Source organism: Hyla sarda, chromosome 1, assembly GCF_029499605.1.
Source record: "Hyla sarda isolate aHylSar1 chromosome 1, aHylSar1.hap1, whole genome shotgun sequence".
In the NCBI taxonomy this organism is placed as follows: Eukaryota; Metazoa; Chordata; class Amphibia; order Anura; family Hylidae; genus Hyla; species Hyla sarda.
Genome location: NC_079189.1, coordinates 240479339 through 240492118, shown reverse-complemented (window position 1 = coordinate 240492118; position 12780 = coordinate 240479339). Strand labels below are relative to the sequence as shown.

At 43.6% G+C, this 12780-nt stretch overlaps 1 protein-coding gene across 13 annotated transcripts in view; it reads right to left on the bottom strand.

Moving 5' to 3' along the window:
- The window catches only part of TEX15 (testis expressed 15, meiosis and synapsis associated), a 153999-nt gene that overhangs the window by 17208 nt on the left and 124011 nt on the right, over positions 1–12780 (bottom strand). For all 13 annotated transcript variants that reach the window (XM_056569470.1, XM_056569449.1, XM_056569483.1 and 10 more), the window contains one exon: positions 11482–11546. In XM_056569470.1, coding sequence (XP_056425445.1) covers positions 11482–11546 — 65 coding nt within the window. The remainder of the gene's footprint in view (positions 1–11481; positions 11547–12780) is intronic.

Below are 12780 nucleotides of genomic sequence, written 5' to 3'. Positions count from 1 at the left end.
GGGTTCTGTGCGGTAACGCACAGTGCAGTATAGACGTTAATTTTTATTTCTGCGGCGAGTCCTCTCTTCAGGGGTCAGGCGAGACCGATCCACTTACATAGCCTCCTCGGCAGGAGGCACAGGGGTAGATTGCAAAGGATACTGTGAGAGAGGTGCTCCGAGCGGTGTGGCCCATGGCAGGGCCTTCCCAGACAGGAGACCACGGCAGAGTCTAGAGTCCCCATCAAATTTGTCCGGCAGGGACAAGCGGGGGTTGGGAGTGGCCGCTCGCTGCGGAGGAGGTGCAGGATCCGGCGGAGGAGATGGTTGTTGCTGTAGCAGCTGCTGTATCTGCGGTAGCAGCTGCTGTATCTGTGACTGAAGTTGCTGTGTCACGGCGATCAGTAGGGATTGCTGGGCGATCACCGTGGAAATGTCGGCGAGACTTGACAGCGGCACCTCAGCAGAATCCATGGCCGGATCTACTGTTAGGATTCGGCAGGCTGGAGGTGGATCCTCTCTGTCAGAGAGGGATTGGCGTGGACCGTGTCGGTGGACCGGTTCTAAGTTGCTACTGGTTTTCACCAGAGCCCGCCGCAAAGCGGGATTGTCTTGCAGCGGCGGTAGCAATCAGGTCGTATCCACCGGCAACGGCTCAACCTCTCTGACTGCTGAGATAGGCATGGTACAAGGGATAAGGCCAGAGCAAGGTCGGACGTAGCAGAAGGTCAGGGCAGGCAGCAAGGATCGTAGTCAGGGGCAATGGCAGGAGGTCTGGAACACAGGCTAGGAACACTCAAGGAAAGGCTTTCACAGGCACAAGGGCAACAAGATCCGGCAAGGAAGTGAAGTAATATAGCCAGGGAGCAGGTGGAAGCTAATTAGGCTGATTGGGCCAGGCACCAATCATTGGTGCACTGGCCCTTTAAATCTTAGAGAGCTGGCGCGCGCGCGCCCTAAGGAGCGGAGCCGCGCGCGCCAGGAGGAGACAGCCGGGGACCGGGACAGGTGAGTGACTTGGGATGCGATTCGCGAGCGGGCACGTCCCGCTATGCGAATCGCATCCCCGCCGGCAATGTCAGTGCAGCGCTCCCGGTCAGCTGGTCTGACCGGGGCGCTGCAGAGACAGGGACGCCGCGAGCGCTCCAGGGAGGAGCAGGGACCCGGAGCGCTCGGCGTAACAATGTGGAGGATGACGAAGGATCGTACAGAAATATACGTTGGGGTGGCGTCACTCCTGCTCCACATTTTGATTTGCTTTACATTTGGGTATGTATATTATGCTTGTATTTATGCATGTTTGAGGCTGCTGCCCATTTACTTATCATGCAAGCATAGTTTTATCCTTGATTTGCGCACAGTGTGTAATGTTTACATGTGGTAGCAGGTAGTGTCGCACTATTGCCTAGTTCCCCCCTGTGGGAGTTTTTTCCCTGTAATTTTATAAAAAGACAAAACGCTCCTATTATGCTTTTAAATTCATTTACTGATCAGCAGCAAAAGAATATTAAAGTGAATATTACAGAAGAAAACTTTAAATGTAATAAATGATGTAGCCGAACATGCTAGCATCTAATACCAGCCAATCAGAATATAGTGCTGGATATGATATTGGCAGTTATTATAAACACTTCCTTCTTCTTTTGCTGCTCAGCAGTACACACAGATGAGTACAAATTTTCTCCATAAATATTGTTATTTTAACCTTATTTGATTAATCCTGTATATTTTATGTATTGAAATAAATTTATTTATTTATTTCTGCTACTAAATTACTTGTTTCCTATCATACTGCATATTGCATTTATTCTTTTCCTTTATTCCCTAAATATCCCCTTTTTAGGTATTTGGTTTTATTTTATTTTATTTCAATATCTCTAGTTATCAATCCTTGTTTGCGAACACAAACGCTGTACCCCCGTTATTCCTTTCATTCATTTCATTGCGCCTTTCGCTATTCCGTCCATCTCCCTAACTATCGATTTATCTTTATATATATATACCTATTCTTGCCAGTTTTAACCCCGATCAGGCAATTACTCTCTCTGCATTCCCCGGTCATTTAGTCACCAAAACACATTTATTTAAATTTATTTCTTAAAATACTTACCGTAGTTTACTATTCTTCCCTTAGTATCTATTACCATCTACTGGTCAAATTTTATATTTGGCAGATAATTTCACCTCAGTGTTTCCTAATTTAGTGGGTAGTGATATATAGCTGTATATATATATATATATATATATATATAATTTTCTATTGCCTGTTTTCCTCAGGTTATATATATATATATATATATATATATATATATATTAATCTCCTGTCACAAAACCTTGCATCTTCACTCTATCCTACTAATATATCATAATGGATGTTTCTGAAGGAAACACTGTTAGAGAAACACGTCCACCATCTTTAATCTCTGAAAATGTTAACCATGACATTTTTCAATCAATGGTGGATAATTCAGTATCCCGCTCAGTACAATCAGCGGTCCAATCTGCTGTTTCGGTCCTTCAGGACAGTTTTTCTAAGTCACTAGCCATGGTCCTTTCTCAAGCCGATCCCTCCACAAATCCGGGACCTACTACCCCATCAGAGGTATATTGGTCCCCTGTGACCTCTGTGTCTAAATTGGCCAAAGGCTTTCAGGCACCAAAGAAGGCGGTATCAAAACACCACCACACTTCAGACGGCAAAGCCCCTTATAAAAAATCATCTAAGGGAACCCGCCAAGACACCCACCAGACTAGACCTAAGAAAGGTCATCATGACAGTGTTCCTAGCAAACACAATATACCCTCTGCCCAAGAGGAAGTCTCTTACAAAAGGGCTAAAAAATCCACTAAGCGGACAAAATCAGACTCTTTTGTTGAATCCCACTCCAATGACTCGGATGAGTCTCAAGAAATTATCAATATCATTGAGGAATCGGATTCCTCCTCGGCTGAAAGTGGGGAAATTGCCGATGACCCTGATAATCAGGACGATTTTATTTCCATGGATTCGGACCCTAACTATTTTGACCCCTCCTTGATTCACCACCCAAGATCGGGAGAATGGCTTCCTTTGCCCAAGGTGGCTAAATTTCTCTCGGGCAGGGTTAATAAGGGTCTGGACAAGTCTACCAGAAATAAATTAAAATCAGAATGCCCAAGGCCTACTCTTCCTCATAATTCATCACTCACTCCGGAACTTGACCCAATTTTAACCAAATTCCTGATGAAATCGGGAAAGAACCCCAAAAAAGGGGTAGACCGGAGTTTTCGTTCGTGCCAAGACAAACTTATGGACCTCCTTGGCCCTCTTACCAAAATACTGGACCTGGCAGAAGAAGCTTCTGCTTCTAATATACCCGTTAATACGGAAGTATTATTAGGATGGGCACAACGTGCCATTTGTTTCTTCGGAAATGCAAATTGTTCTCTAACCACTGAGCGTAAACACTCAATTTTGTTGAAAATCGACCCCCAACTTACAAATCTTGCCTCAAATGACCCCGAAAAGCCCACTGAAGGCATGCTATTTGGGGAAGATTTTATACACCATATGGGGAAATATGTGGGCCTTTTCTCTTCCATTACTAAGGCCCAAAGTTCTCTCAAAAAAGTTTTTTCCCAACGGGTTTTCAATAGGGCCGGGAAAGGAAGGAGCCGCTTCCCCGGCCGTTCTCACCCATCCAGGACTATGTCCAGAGGCTCCTACCAATTCAACCAGTATAACCAACCCTACACAAACACACCATCCATCCCTACCCCCTTCTTTCCCTATCGTGCAAGACCATGGCATGCTAGAGGACAGCGTGTAGTGCCCCGTGCGAAGACATCTTCAGGTAAGCCCTCCTGCTTTTTTCCCAGACATTCCATTAGGCGGAAGAAACATCCATTTTTTGAAAAATTGGACTATGATTACTTCCGACTCATGGATCCTAAATACTGTCTCGGGTTTTCTAATAGAATTTTTGTATCCACCTGTACAAACTGCCCTTCCACATCCCATCACGTTTTCAACCTCAGATCAAATTCTGATCGATTCAGAGGTAAAAGATCTTATTGCAAAAAAGGCTATCATGTCTGTTCCTGTAAATGCCCCAGGTTTCCTCAGCAATTTATTTCTTGTAAAAAAGAAAGACGGAGGTCACAGACCTGTAATCAATCTGAGACTACTCAACAATTTTGTTGTGTACAGACATTTCAAAATGGAAGGCATTCATCTCTTTAGAGACATGCTGCTAAAAGACGATTGGTTGATCAAGATAGATCTGAAAGACGCTTATTTGACAGTTCCAATTCACCCTTCCTCTCAAGTCTTTCTTCAATTTCTTTGGAACAATCAGAAGTGGCAATTCACTTGCCTTCGGTTCGGCCTATCCTCGGCCCCATGGTGTTTCACCAAACTTCTGAAACCTATTGTCGCTCTGCTCAGAAGTCGAGGTGTCCGTCTAATCATCTATCTAGACGACATTCTCCTAATGGCACATTCCAAATCCCTTCTTCTTTCTCACAGGGATTGGACTCTGTCTCTACTCACCAATCTGGGTTTCCTTATCAATCATACGAAATCCATTCTTCAACCTTCCCAAGAAATAGAATTCCTAGGATTTCTGGTAGACACTCAGTCAACCACGTTGAGTCTTCCCCCCAAAAGATTGAAGACTATCAGAAAAGAAATTCGCCAACTTCTTCGGAAGGACCTGATTTCTTTGAGAGCTATTCCTCGGATAGTAGGTCTTCTTCGGAAGGACCTGATTTCTTTGAGAGCTATTCCTCGGATAGTAGGTCTTCTTTCAGCTTCAATTCAGGCGGTTTTTCCAGCTCCTCTACATTATCGAGCCCTTCAACGCCTGAAAATTCAACACCTGAGAGAAGGCCTAGGATATTCAGACGAGATTCGTCTATCCCCAGATGCCAGAGAAGAACTTCTCTGGTGGCTCTCTCACATCCAGATATGGAATGGGAAAACAATATTCAACCCCAATCCAGACGTCATTATAGAATCGGATGCGAGTCTGTCGGGATGGGGAGCTCGCTGTGACTCCCTCTCTACTGGAGGGAAATGGTCCCCTTCCGAAGCCACTCTACACATCAACTGCTTAGAACTTTTGGCTGGGTCCTTCGCTCTAAAGAGCTTTGCGAAGGATTTATCTCATTGCTGTGTTTTACTTCGCATGGACAATATATCAGCGGTCCAATATATAAATCGGTTAGGTGGTACAACTTCCAAAGCCCTTGCCGACATTGCCAAAGATTTTGGGCATTTTTGTCTCGACAGACACATTACTTTGAAGGCAGAATATCTTCCGGGAATCTCCAACTCCATCGCGGATTGGAACTCCCGGTACCTTACGGACTTCAGCGATTGGAAGCTTCATCCAGAAGTCTTCAAACATGTCAACCTACTATGGGGCCCTCTGTTCCTCGACAGTTTTTCAGTTGGAAACCAGATCCGGAGGCTCTGGGAGTGGATGCTTTCCTCCAATTTTGGCCTCCACAAATACTCTATGCCTTTCCTCCTTTCAATCTTATCCCACGAGTTCTACTTCAAACCTCGCTACGGAAGTCAACCATGGTCCTCATCATGCCTTGGTGGCCGACTCAATCATGGTTCCCTCAACTTCTACATCTCTCGATAGATTACCCCCGAATTCTTCCTTCCATTCCAGATCTTCTCAAAGATCCTCTTGGCAATTTTCACCCTCTGATCTTATCAGATCAACTCAGCCTTATTGCTTGGCTAATATCGGGAATTCCGGAACGACCTCTTCATTTTCTTTCACAACTAGGGAACTCCTATCAGACGCTTAGGCTCCAGGTACCAGATCTGCTTACAGATCAGCCTGGAAAGTTTGGGTTCGTTGGTGCTCTCAATGGGATCTGGATCCCTTACAAGCATCTGTATCTGACATCTTAAATTTTCTTTCCGCTTCCTTTGATACGGGAAAGGCATATAGAACGATTAACCTTTACCGCTCAGCTATTTCTGCCAGACACCCTCTCATTGACTTCGTCCCAGTAGGTAAACATCCTCTTGTGTGTAGACTTTTGAAGGGCATACGTTTCCGCCGCCCTCCCTTGCCTAAATACAATTCCACTTGGGATGTTAATCTCATTCTTGATCTATTTTTATCCTGGGAAGATAATGATTCCCTATCCCTAAAATTTATTTCCTTCAAACTCACTGTTCTTCTTTGTCTGATATCTATCAAACGTGTTTCCGATGTTAAGGCTTTAGATATATCTAGGATGCAATATTCACCGGAAGGTGTAAACTTCACTGTTTATCGTCGCACCAAGACTAATCTTCATTCAGTATTCTATCCTGCATTTCCTCATCAACACAAACTCTGCGTGGTCCGTTGTCTACGTTCTTATGAGTCAAGGACTCAATCTTTAAGATCTTCTTCGTCTTCTCAACTTCTTATTTCCTTTTGCAGACCTCACAGACCTGTCTCCTCCACTACTTTAGCCCGCTGGGTTAGACTAACTATGGAAATGGCCGACATTGATATATCTATTTTTGGCGCTCATTCTACCAGAGGAGCGGTCTCCACTAAGTTATTTCAATCTGGTGCTACTCTCTCGGATATTCTTAAAGCGGCAAATTGGTCATCTGATTCTACGTTTAAAACTTTCTATTTTAAACCCCAATCTCATGTCTCTATGGCACTTCTGTGATGCATTTTTATATATTCATGTGTATGCATTTAGATGTTGATTTATACCATATGTTACGCTTAGCTTTAAACTAGCATAATAGGAGCGTTTTGTCTTTTTATAAAATTGGAGATTTTCCTATCCTTGGTAAAGGAAAATATAGATTTTATTAAAGACAAAACGCGAGTATTATCCCGCCCTAAGATCCCATCCCTATAATTCTTAATTTATTGCTTATTTTTCAGCTCCCTGATAAAGTTTCACGCCTGGTGGTCTCTCCGATGCTCCAGAAGATCTTCCTCTGTTAAGAAGTTATCCTAATACTGAGTTTTCCAGTCTCCTATTTTCCTCAAGTTATGAACTGTTCTACCTTCGCTGCAAAGAAGAAGGAAGTGTTTATAATAACTGCCAATATTATATCCAGCACTATATTCTGATTGGCTGGTATTAGATGCTAGCATGTTCGGCTACATCATTTATTACATTTAAAGTTTTCTTCTGTAATATTCACTTTAATATTCTTTTGCTGCTGATCAGTAAATGAAGTTTTAAAAGCATAATACTCGCGTTTTGTCTTTAATAAAATCTATATTTTCCTTCACCAAGGATAGGAAAATCTCCAATTTTTTATGTTTCACTTTGTTTTTATATGGATATAATACTATAAAATTCTATTTTAATCTAAAAAAATTACTCCGTGGTGTGCAGTTTTATATTGGTAAAGGAGGTCATATATGAAGCCCTAATTTAGAAGGCCCCCTATTCTATAAATATATTTTGTAGGTATTGACTAATAAAAAACACCATTTGTTATTTATACATATATTTTTTAGGGATTCCTTCTAGTACCTTTGCTATTGTACTCATAGAGTTAGTTGCAGTAGTCTGCGTATAGCAGCAGGTTAAGAAATTATTAAACTTAATTTGAATTTGGCCAACCAGGTGACCCAGACCTGGCTGGAAGTAGCAGATTTCCAAAATAATCTATTTGAATTTGGCCAGAAGCCCTGGCTGGCCACAGCATGTTTGCAAAAGCAACTGCAATCAATTTGAATTTTGCCCCAGCCAGCCAAATGGCCCTGGGCTGGCTGGAAGTAGCAGGTTTCCAAAAAAGTCAATTTTAAATTTGCCCCAGTCAGGTGGCTCAGGCCTTGACTGGTGAATCACACTGAGACTACAGAAAGAGAGCAAAACTATTTTTTGGCCATGTATGCCCCAGCTAGGTGGCCCAGGCCTGGCTGGGGAATCACACTGAGACTACAGCAAGAGATACAATTTTTTATGGCCATGTATGCCCCAGCCAGGCGGCCCAGGTTTGGCTGGGGAATCACACTGAGATCACAGCAAGAGGGCAAAACTATTGTTGGCCATGTACTGTCCCTGGTCGTAGCTACTACTTCACGTATCAACCCTGGCATGCACTCTTCTGCACAAAGAAAATTTAATGGAGTGGCCCCCCTCTCCGCCACATGAATGTGCAAAGTAGGGACGGCTTTCTATGCAAAATAATGGCGACTTGTAACGCGCCACCTGGGCACACCCCATTAGTTGCCTGAAGGCCGTAGAGTCAACAAGATGGTATGGGAGGGCCTGCGCCACCAACAACTTGGCCAGGTACGAATTGAGGTGCACTACAACAGAGTGACTGGGACAATACTCTTGTTTGGAGGACATGGATTCCCCAAGGGATTACTGAGGGCATCGGGGAGGAGGAGGGCAGGACACAGATGAGGCAAATCCTGAAAATGTGATGCCTGTGGAAAAGGCCTGGCTGTTAGACAGTTTGGAGGGATCTGGAGGATCATCAGTAGCAGCAGCAGCAGCATTTTCCTTACATTGTGGGGCGTCTCGACTGTCCCACGCGGCGACGCTCCATATGCCTATGTAGAGACGTAGTTCCTACAATCGGACTATTATAGTGACAAATCACTACTGTGTTGACAGGCCCTATAGGTATATACAGTCATGGCCATAAATGTTGGCACCCCTGAATTTTTTCTAGAAAAGGATTGTAGTAACACATGTTTTGCTATACACATGTTTATTCCCAATGTCACACCAAACTCCAAAAATGGGCTGGACAAAATTATTGGCACCCTTTCAAAATTGTGGAAAAATAACATTGTTTCAAGCATGTGATGCTCCTTTAAACTCACCTGGGAAAAGTAACAGGTGTGGGCAATATAAAAACCCCACCTGAACGCAGATAAAAAGGAGAGAAGTTCACTTAGTCTTTGCATTGTTTTTCACACTAAACATGGACAACAGAAAGAGAAGAGAACTGTCTGAGGACTTGAGAACCAAAATTGTGGAAAAATATCAACAATCTCAAGGTTACAAGTCCATCTCCAGAGATCTAGATTGCCTTTGTCCACAGTGCGCAACATTATCAAGAAGTTTGCAACCCATGGCACTGAAGCTAATCTCCCTCGGCATGGACCGAAGAGCAAAATTTATGAAAGGTGTCAACGCAGGATCGTCAGGATGGTGGATAAGCAGCCCCAAACAAGATATTCAAGCTGTCCTGCAGGCTCAGGGAGCATCTGTGTCAGCGCAAACAATCCGTCGACATTTAAATTAAATGAAACGCTATGGTAGGAGACCCAGGAGAACCCCACTGCTGACACAGAAACATAAAAAAGCAAGACTACATTTTGCCAAAATGAACCTGAGTAAGCCAAAATCCTTCTGGGAAAATGTCTTTTGGACAGATGAGACCAAGATAGAGCTTTTTGGTAAAGCACATCATTCTACTGAAAACAGAATGAGGAATACAAAGACAAGAACACAGTACCTACAGTGAAATATGGAGGAGGTTCAATTATGTTTTGGGGTTGTTTTGCTGCCTCTGGCACTGGGTGCCATTAACGTGTGCAAGGCATCATGATGAAATCTGAGGATTACCAACGGATTTTGGGTCGCACTGTACAGCCCAGTGTCAGAAAGCTGGGAGTGTGTCCGAGATCTTGGGTCTTCCAGCAGGACAATGACCCCAAACATATGTCAAAAAGCACCCAGAAATGGATGGCAACAAAGCGCTGGAGAGTTCTGAAGTGGCCAGCAATGAGGTCAGATCTAAATCCCATTGAACACCGGTGAAAAATTAAAATTGCTGTTGGGAAAAGGCACCCTTCCAATAAGAGACCTGGAGCAGTTTGCAAAGGAAGAGTGGTCCAACATTCCGGCTGAGAGGTTTAAGAAGCTTATTGATTGTTATAGGAAGCGACTGATTTCAGTTATTTTTTCCAAAGGGTGTGCAACCAAATATTAAGTTAAGGGTGCCAACAATTTTGTCCAGCCCATTTTTGGAGTTTGGTCTGACACAGAATTTCAGGGGTGCCAACATTTACGGCCATGACTGTAGGTGCCACTTGAATGCGCTTTGTGGGTGGGTGGCACAGATCACTGCACTTCACTGGCTATTGTAGCTGGTTCAGGAACACTATTCAATTCAGGTATATGCAGGTATGAGCTCTGAAAAAGGCTTTTAATTTGTGGTAGCAAAAGATGAGCCCTTCCGAGGCTGTGATTTAGGATGTGATCAGCAGTTTCGCCACCCTGAATTAAGTGGGTGACCTCTTATCTGTGTAAAAATACCCTCCCCCCTTGCTGTGTCATATTAGCCTTTGTGCTGACTGACACAGTAAGCAGCCAATCACATGATAGACCTGGGTTATAATGTGATATGCTGACGTCCCTGACGTTATCTCACCGCCCGCTGGCCGCCCTGCTTCTTCCATCCGCTAAACAAACATGCTTTACGGGTGTGCCGGATTCGGCCTGCTCATCTCTATTAAATATGAACTAAGTTTTAATAGGTGAGTGACAATAGCCTCTTTTTCTACCTTTACATTATGAAAATAATGGGAGAGATTTATCTAAACCTGTGCAAAGGAAAAGTTGCCCTGTTGCCCATAGCAACCAATCAGATTGTGTCTTTCATTTTGCAGAGGCCCTGTTAAAAATTAAAGAAGTGATCTGATTGGTTGCTATGGGCAACTTTTCCTCTGCACAGGTTTTGATAAATCGCCCCCAATGTTATTACCTTTTTTTTATACTGACCTCTTAGTTACAGGTAAAAAAGTTAGAGAGACATTGGGGGGAAATCCTCAAAGTCTGTGCTGGCACACAGTGACAAAAGTGTTGTTACTTTTTAATGCTTTGCGCCATGCTCGTCAAGTGGGCACGGCTTACAATAGGGGGCATGGATCCATGTGCAGTTTTTGTCTGCTATTATGCCTGTCTGTATTTGAAATCTATGCCAGCTCTGAGCTTGCGTAGGTTGCCAATACTGCCTCACTAAACACCGAGAAAGAAAAACCCCACAACTAGGTAGGTTGCTGTGCAATAGAACTAGCAACACCGAAAAAAGCATTTATGCACAGGACTATCATAAGGTATAAAAGATATACATTTTATGAGATCATCCATAAAAATATGACATAAAAACATATGTGTTTTGAAAAGACCAAAATATAGTAAATAGAAAAAGGGGGGGGGGAACAGTCAGGCACCAGAATATTGCAGAGAACTGGGTGGGTACAGAGTCTGACAAGACAAAATGAATATACAGGCCTGTGGTAGCAATGTGGGTAAACAACAAATGACAAGAAAGATCCTGGGCAAAAGCCAGAGCCACAAGTGGACAGTAAGACCCCACACTGCTAGACAGAATACAAAAGTAAATCAGCTAATACACAAATGGATGCCAGACCATACCCACCAAACCCCAACGATCGTTTCGCTAACAATGTGCTTCCTCAGGGGGCATAGTTTTAGACCTATTTATCCTTGTAATAAAACCCCTTTCAAAATACAGGTGTGAATTTTAAAGTATAATAATAATACCTTAAGTGGGACTTGATTTGATTTTCTTTCTCCTTTATAGAAGCCTTTTCTGGTGATGATGAAACCTTAAAACAACCATCAAAACATCGAAAATGTATTATTTTTTCTTTATTTAATTGAAGTATAAAAAAAAGTCAAGCACAAGAGAAAAATTTGTGAGGTAAGGGAAGGTGGCATCAATGAAAACAAAATAAAGAAGCACACAATTCAACTGGCACAGCAGGGAACTCATCATTAGTAGCAATTAGAGCAAATATAGTATAGGCATAAAACATATGCACTTGTGGGAAGAGGGATCACCTCAAGATGCACAACGAGGACAAATAAAGTATAAGGCTCCTTTCACACTGCCGTTTGTGCCTGGCAGTGTGATGGCTGTTAGAAGATAACAGGAGAAAAATTTGTGCTTGCAACATCTTTTTCTCCCGCTATCTTCTGGCAGGAGTCATAACGGATGTTAGAGGAATCCCATTCATGTGAATGGGATCCTATGTACCAGTTATGACTCCAGTTAGGCTCGGTTACAATAACGGACGTTAATGGCAGTTAAAGGTTAAAAAAAAGCCCTTAAAGGGGTATTCCGGGCTTAAAGGGGTACTCCGGCGCTAAGACATCTTATCTCCAATCCAGAGCAAACACGCTTCGGGGACTGATTCTAACGGGGTGCTGAGTGCAAAATCACGGGGGTCCCCAGCGGCGGGACCCCCATGATCAGGCATCTTATCCCCTATCCTTTGGATAGTGGATGTCTTAGTGCCGGAGTACCCCTTTAACTAACTTTTCACTTTCTGTCCCACTATGAAGAATTATGTTAGTTCTACATATGCTTGCTCAACTTGCTATACCGCTCTGCCATGGATCGTCTTCTTTTTCTTCTTTATATGGTCCCCCCAGGTCTAGCGTTTTTGCTCAGGTATTGATGACGTTCGTCTCCTTTGCGGCTCGAGGCAGAAGCTAGTATCAGGGAGTTTGGCTATTTCTTGTATTTCCTCACAAGCCAGCCCCCTGATGACATTTGCGGTCCATTTGTACGTCCTGACGTGCCGGCGTCCCTTGATCTTGGAAATCTGCAGAATGTGGGAATGCAGGGAATGCCGGCACGTCAGGACGTACAGATGGACCGAAAACGTCATCAGGGGGCTGGCTTGGGAGGAAATACAAGAAATAGTCAAGCCCCATGAAAATAGCTGCCGCCTCGAGCCGCAAGGGATTGTGAGACAAACGTCATCCATACCTAAACGGAAACGCTAGACTTGGGGGGGCATAAAAAGAAGAAAAAGAAGACGATCCACGGCAGTT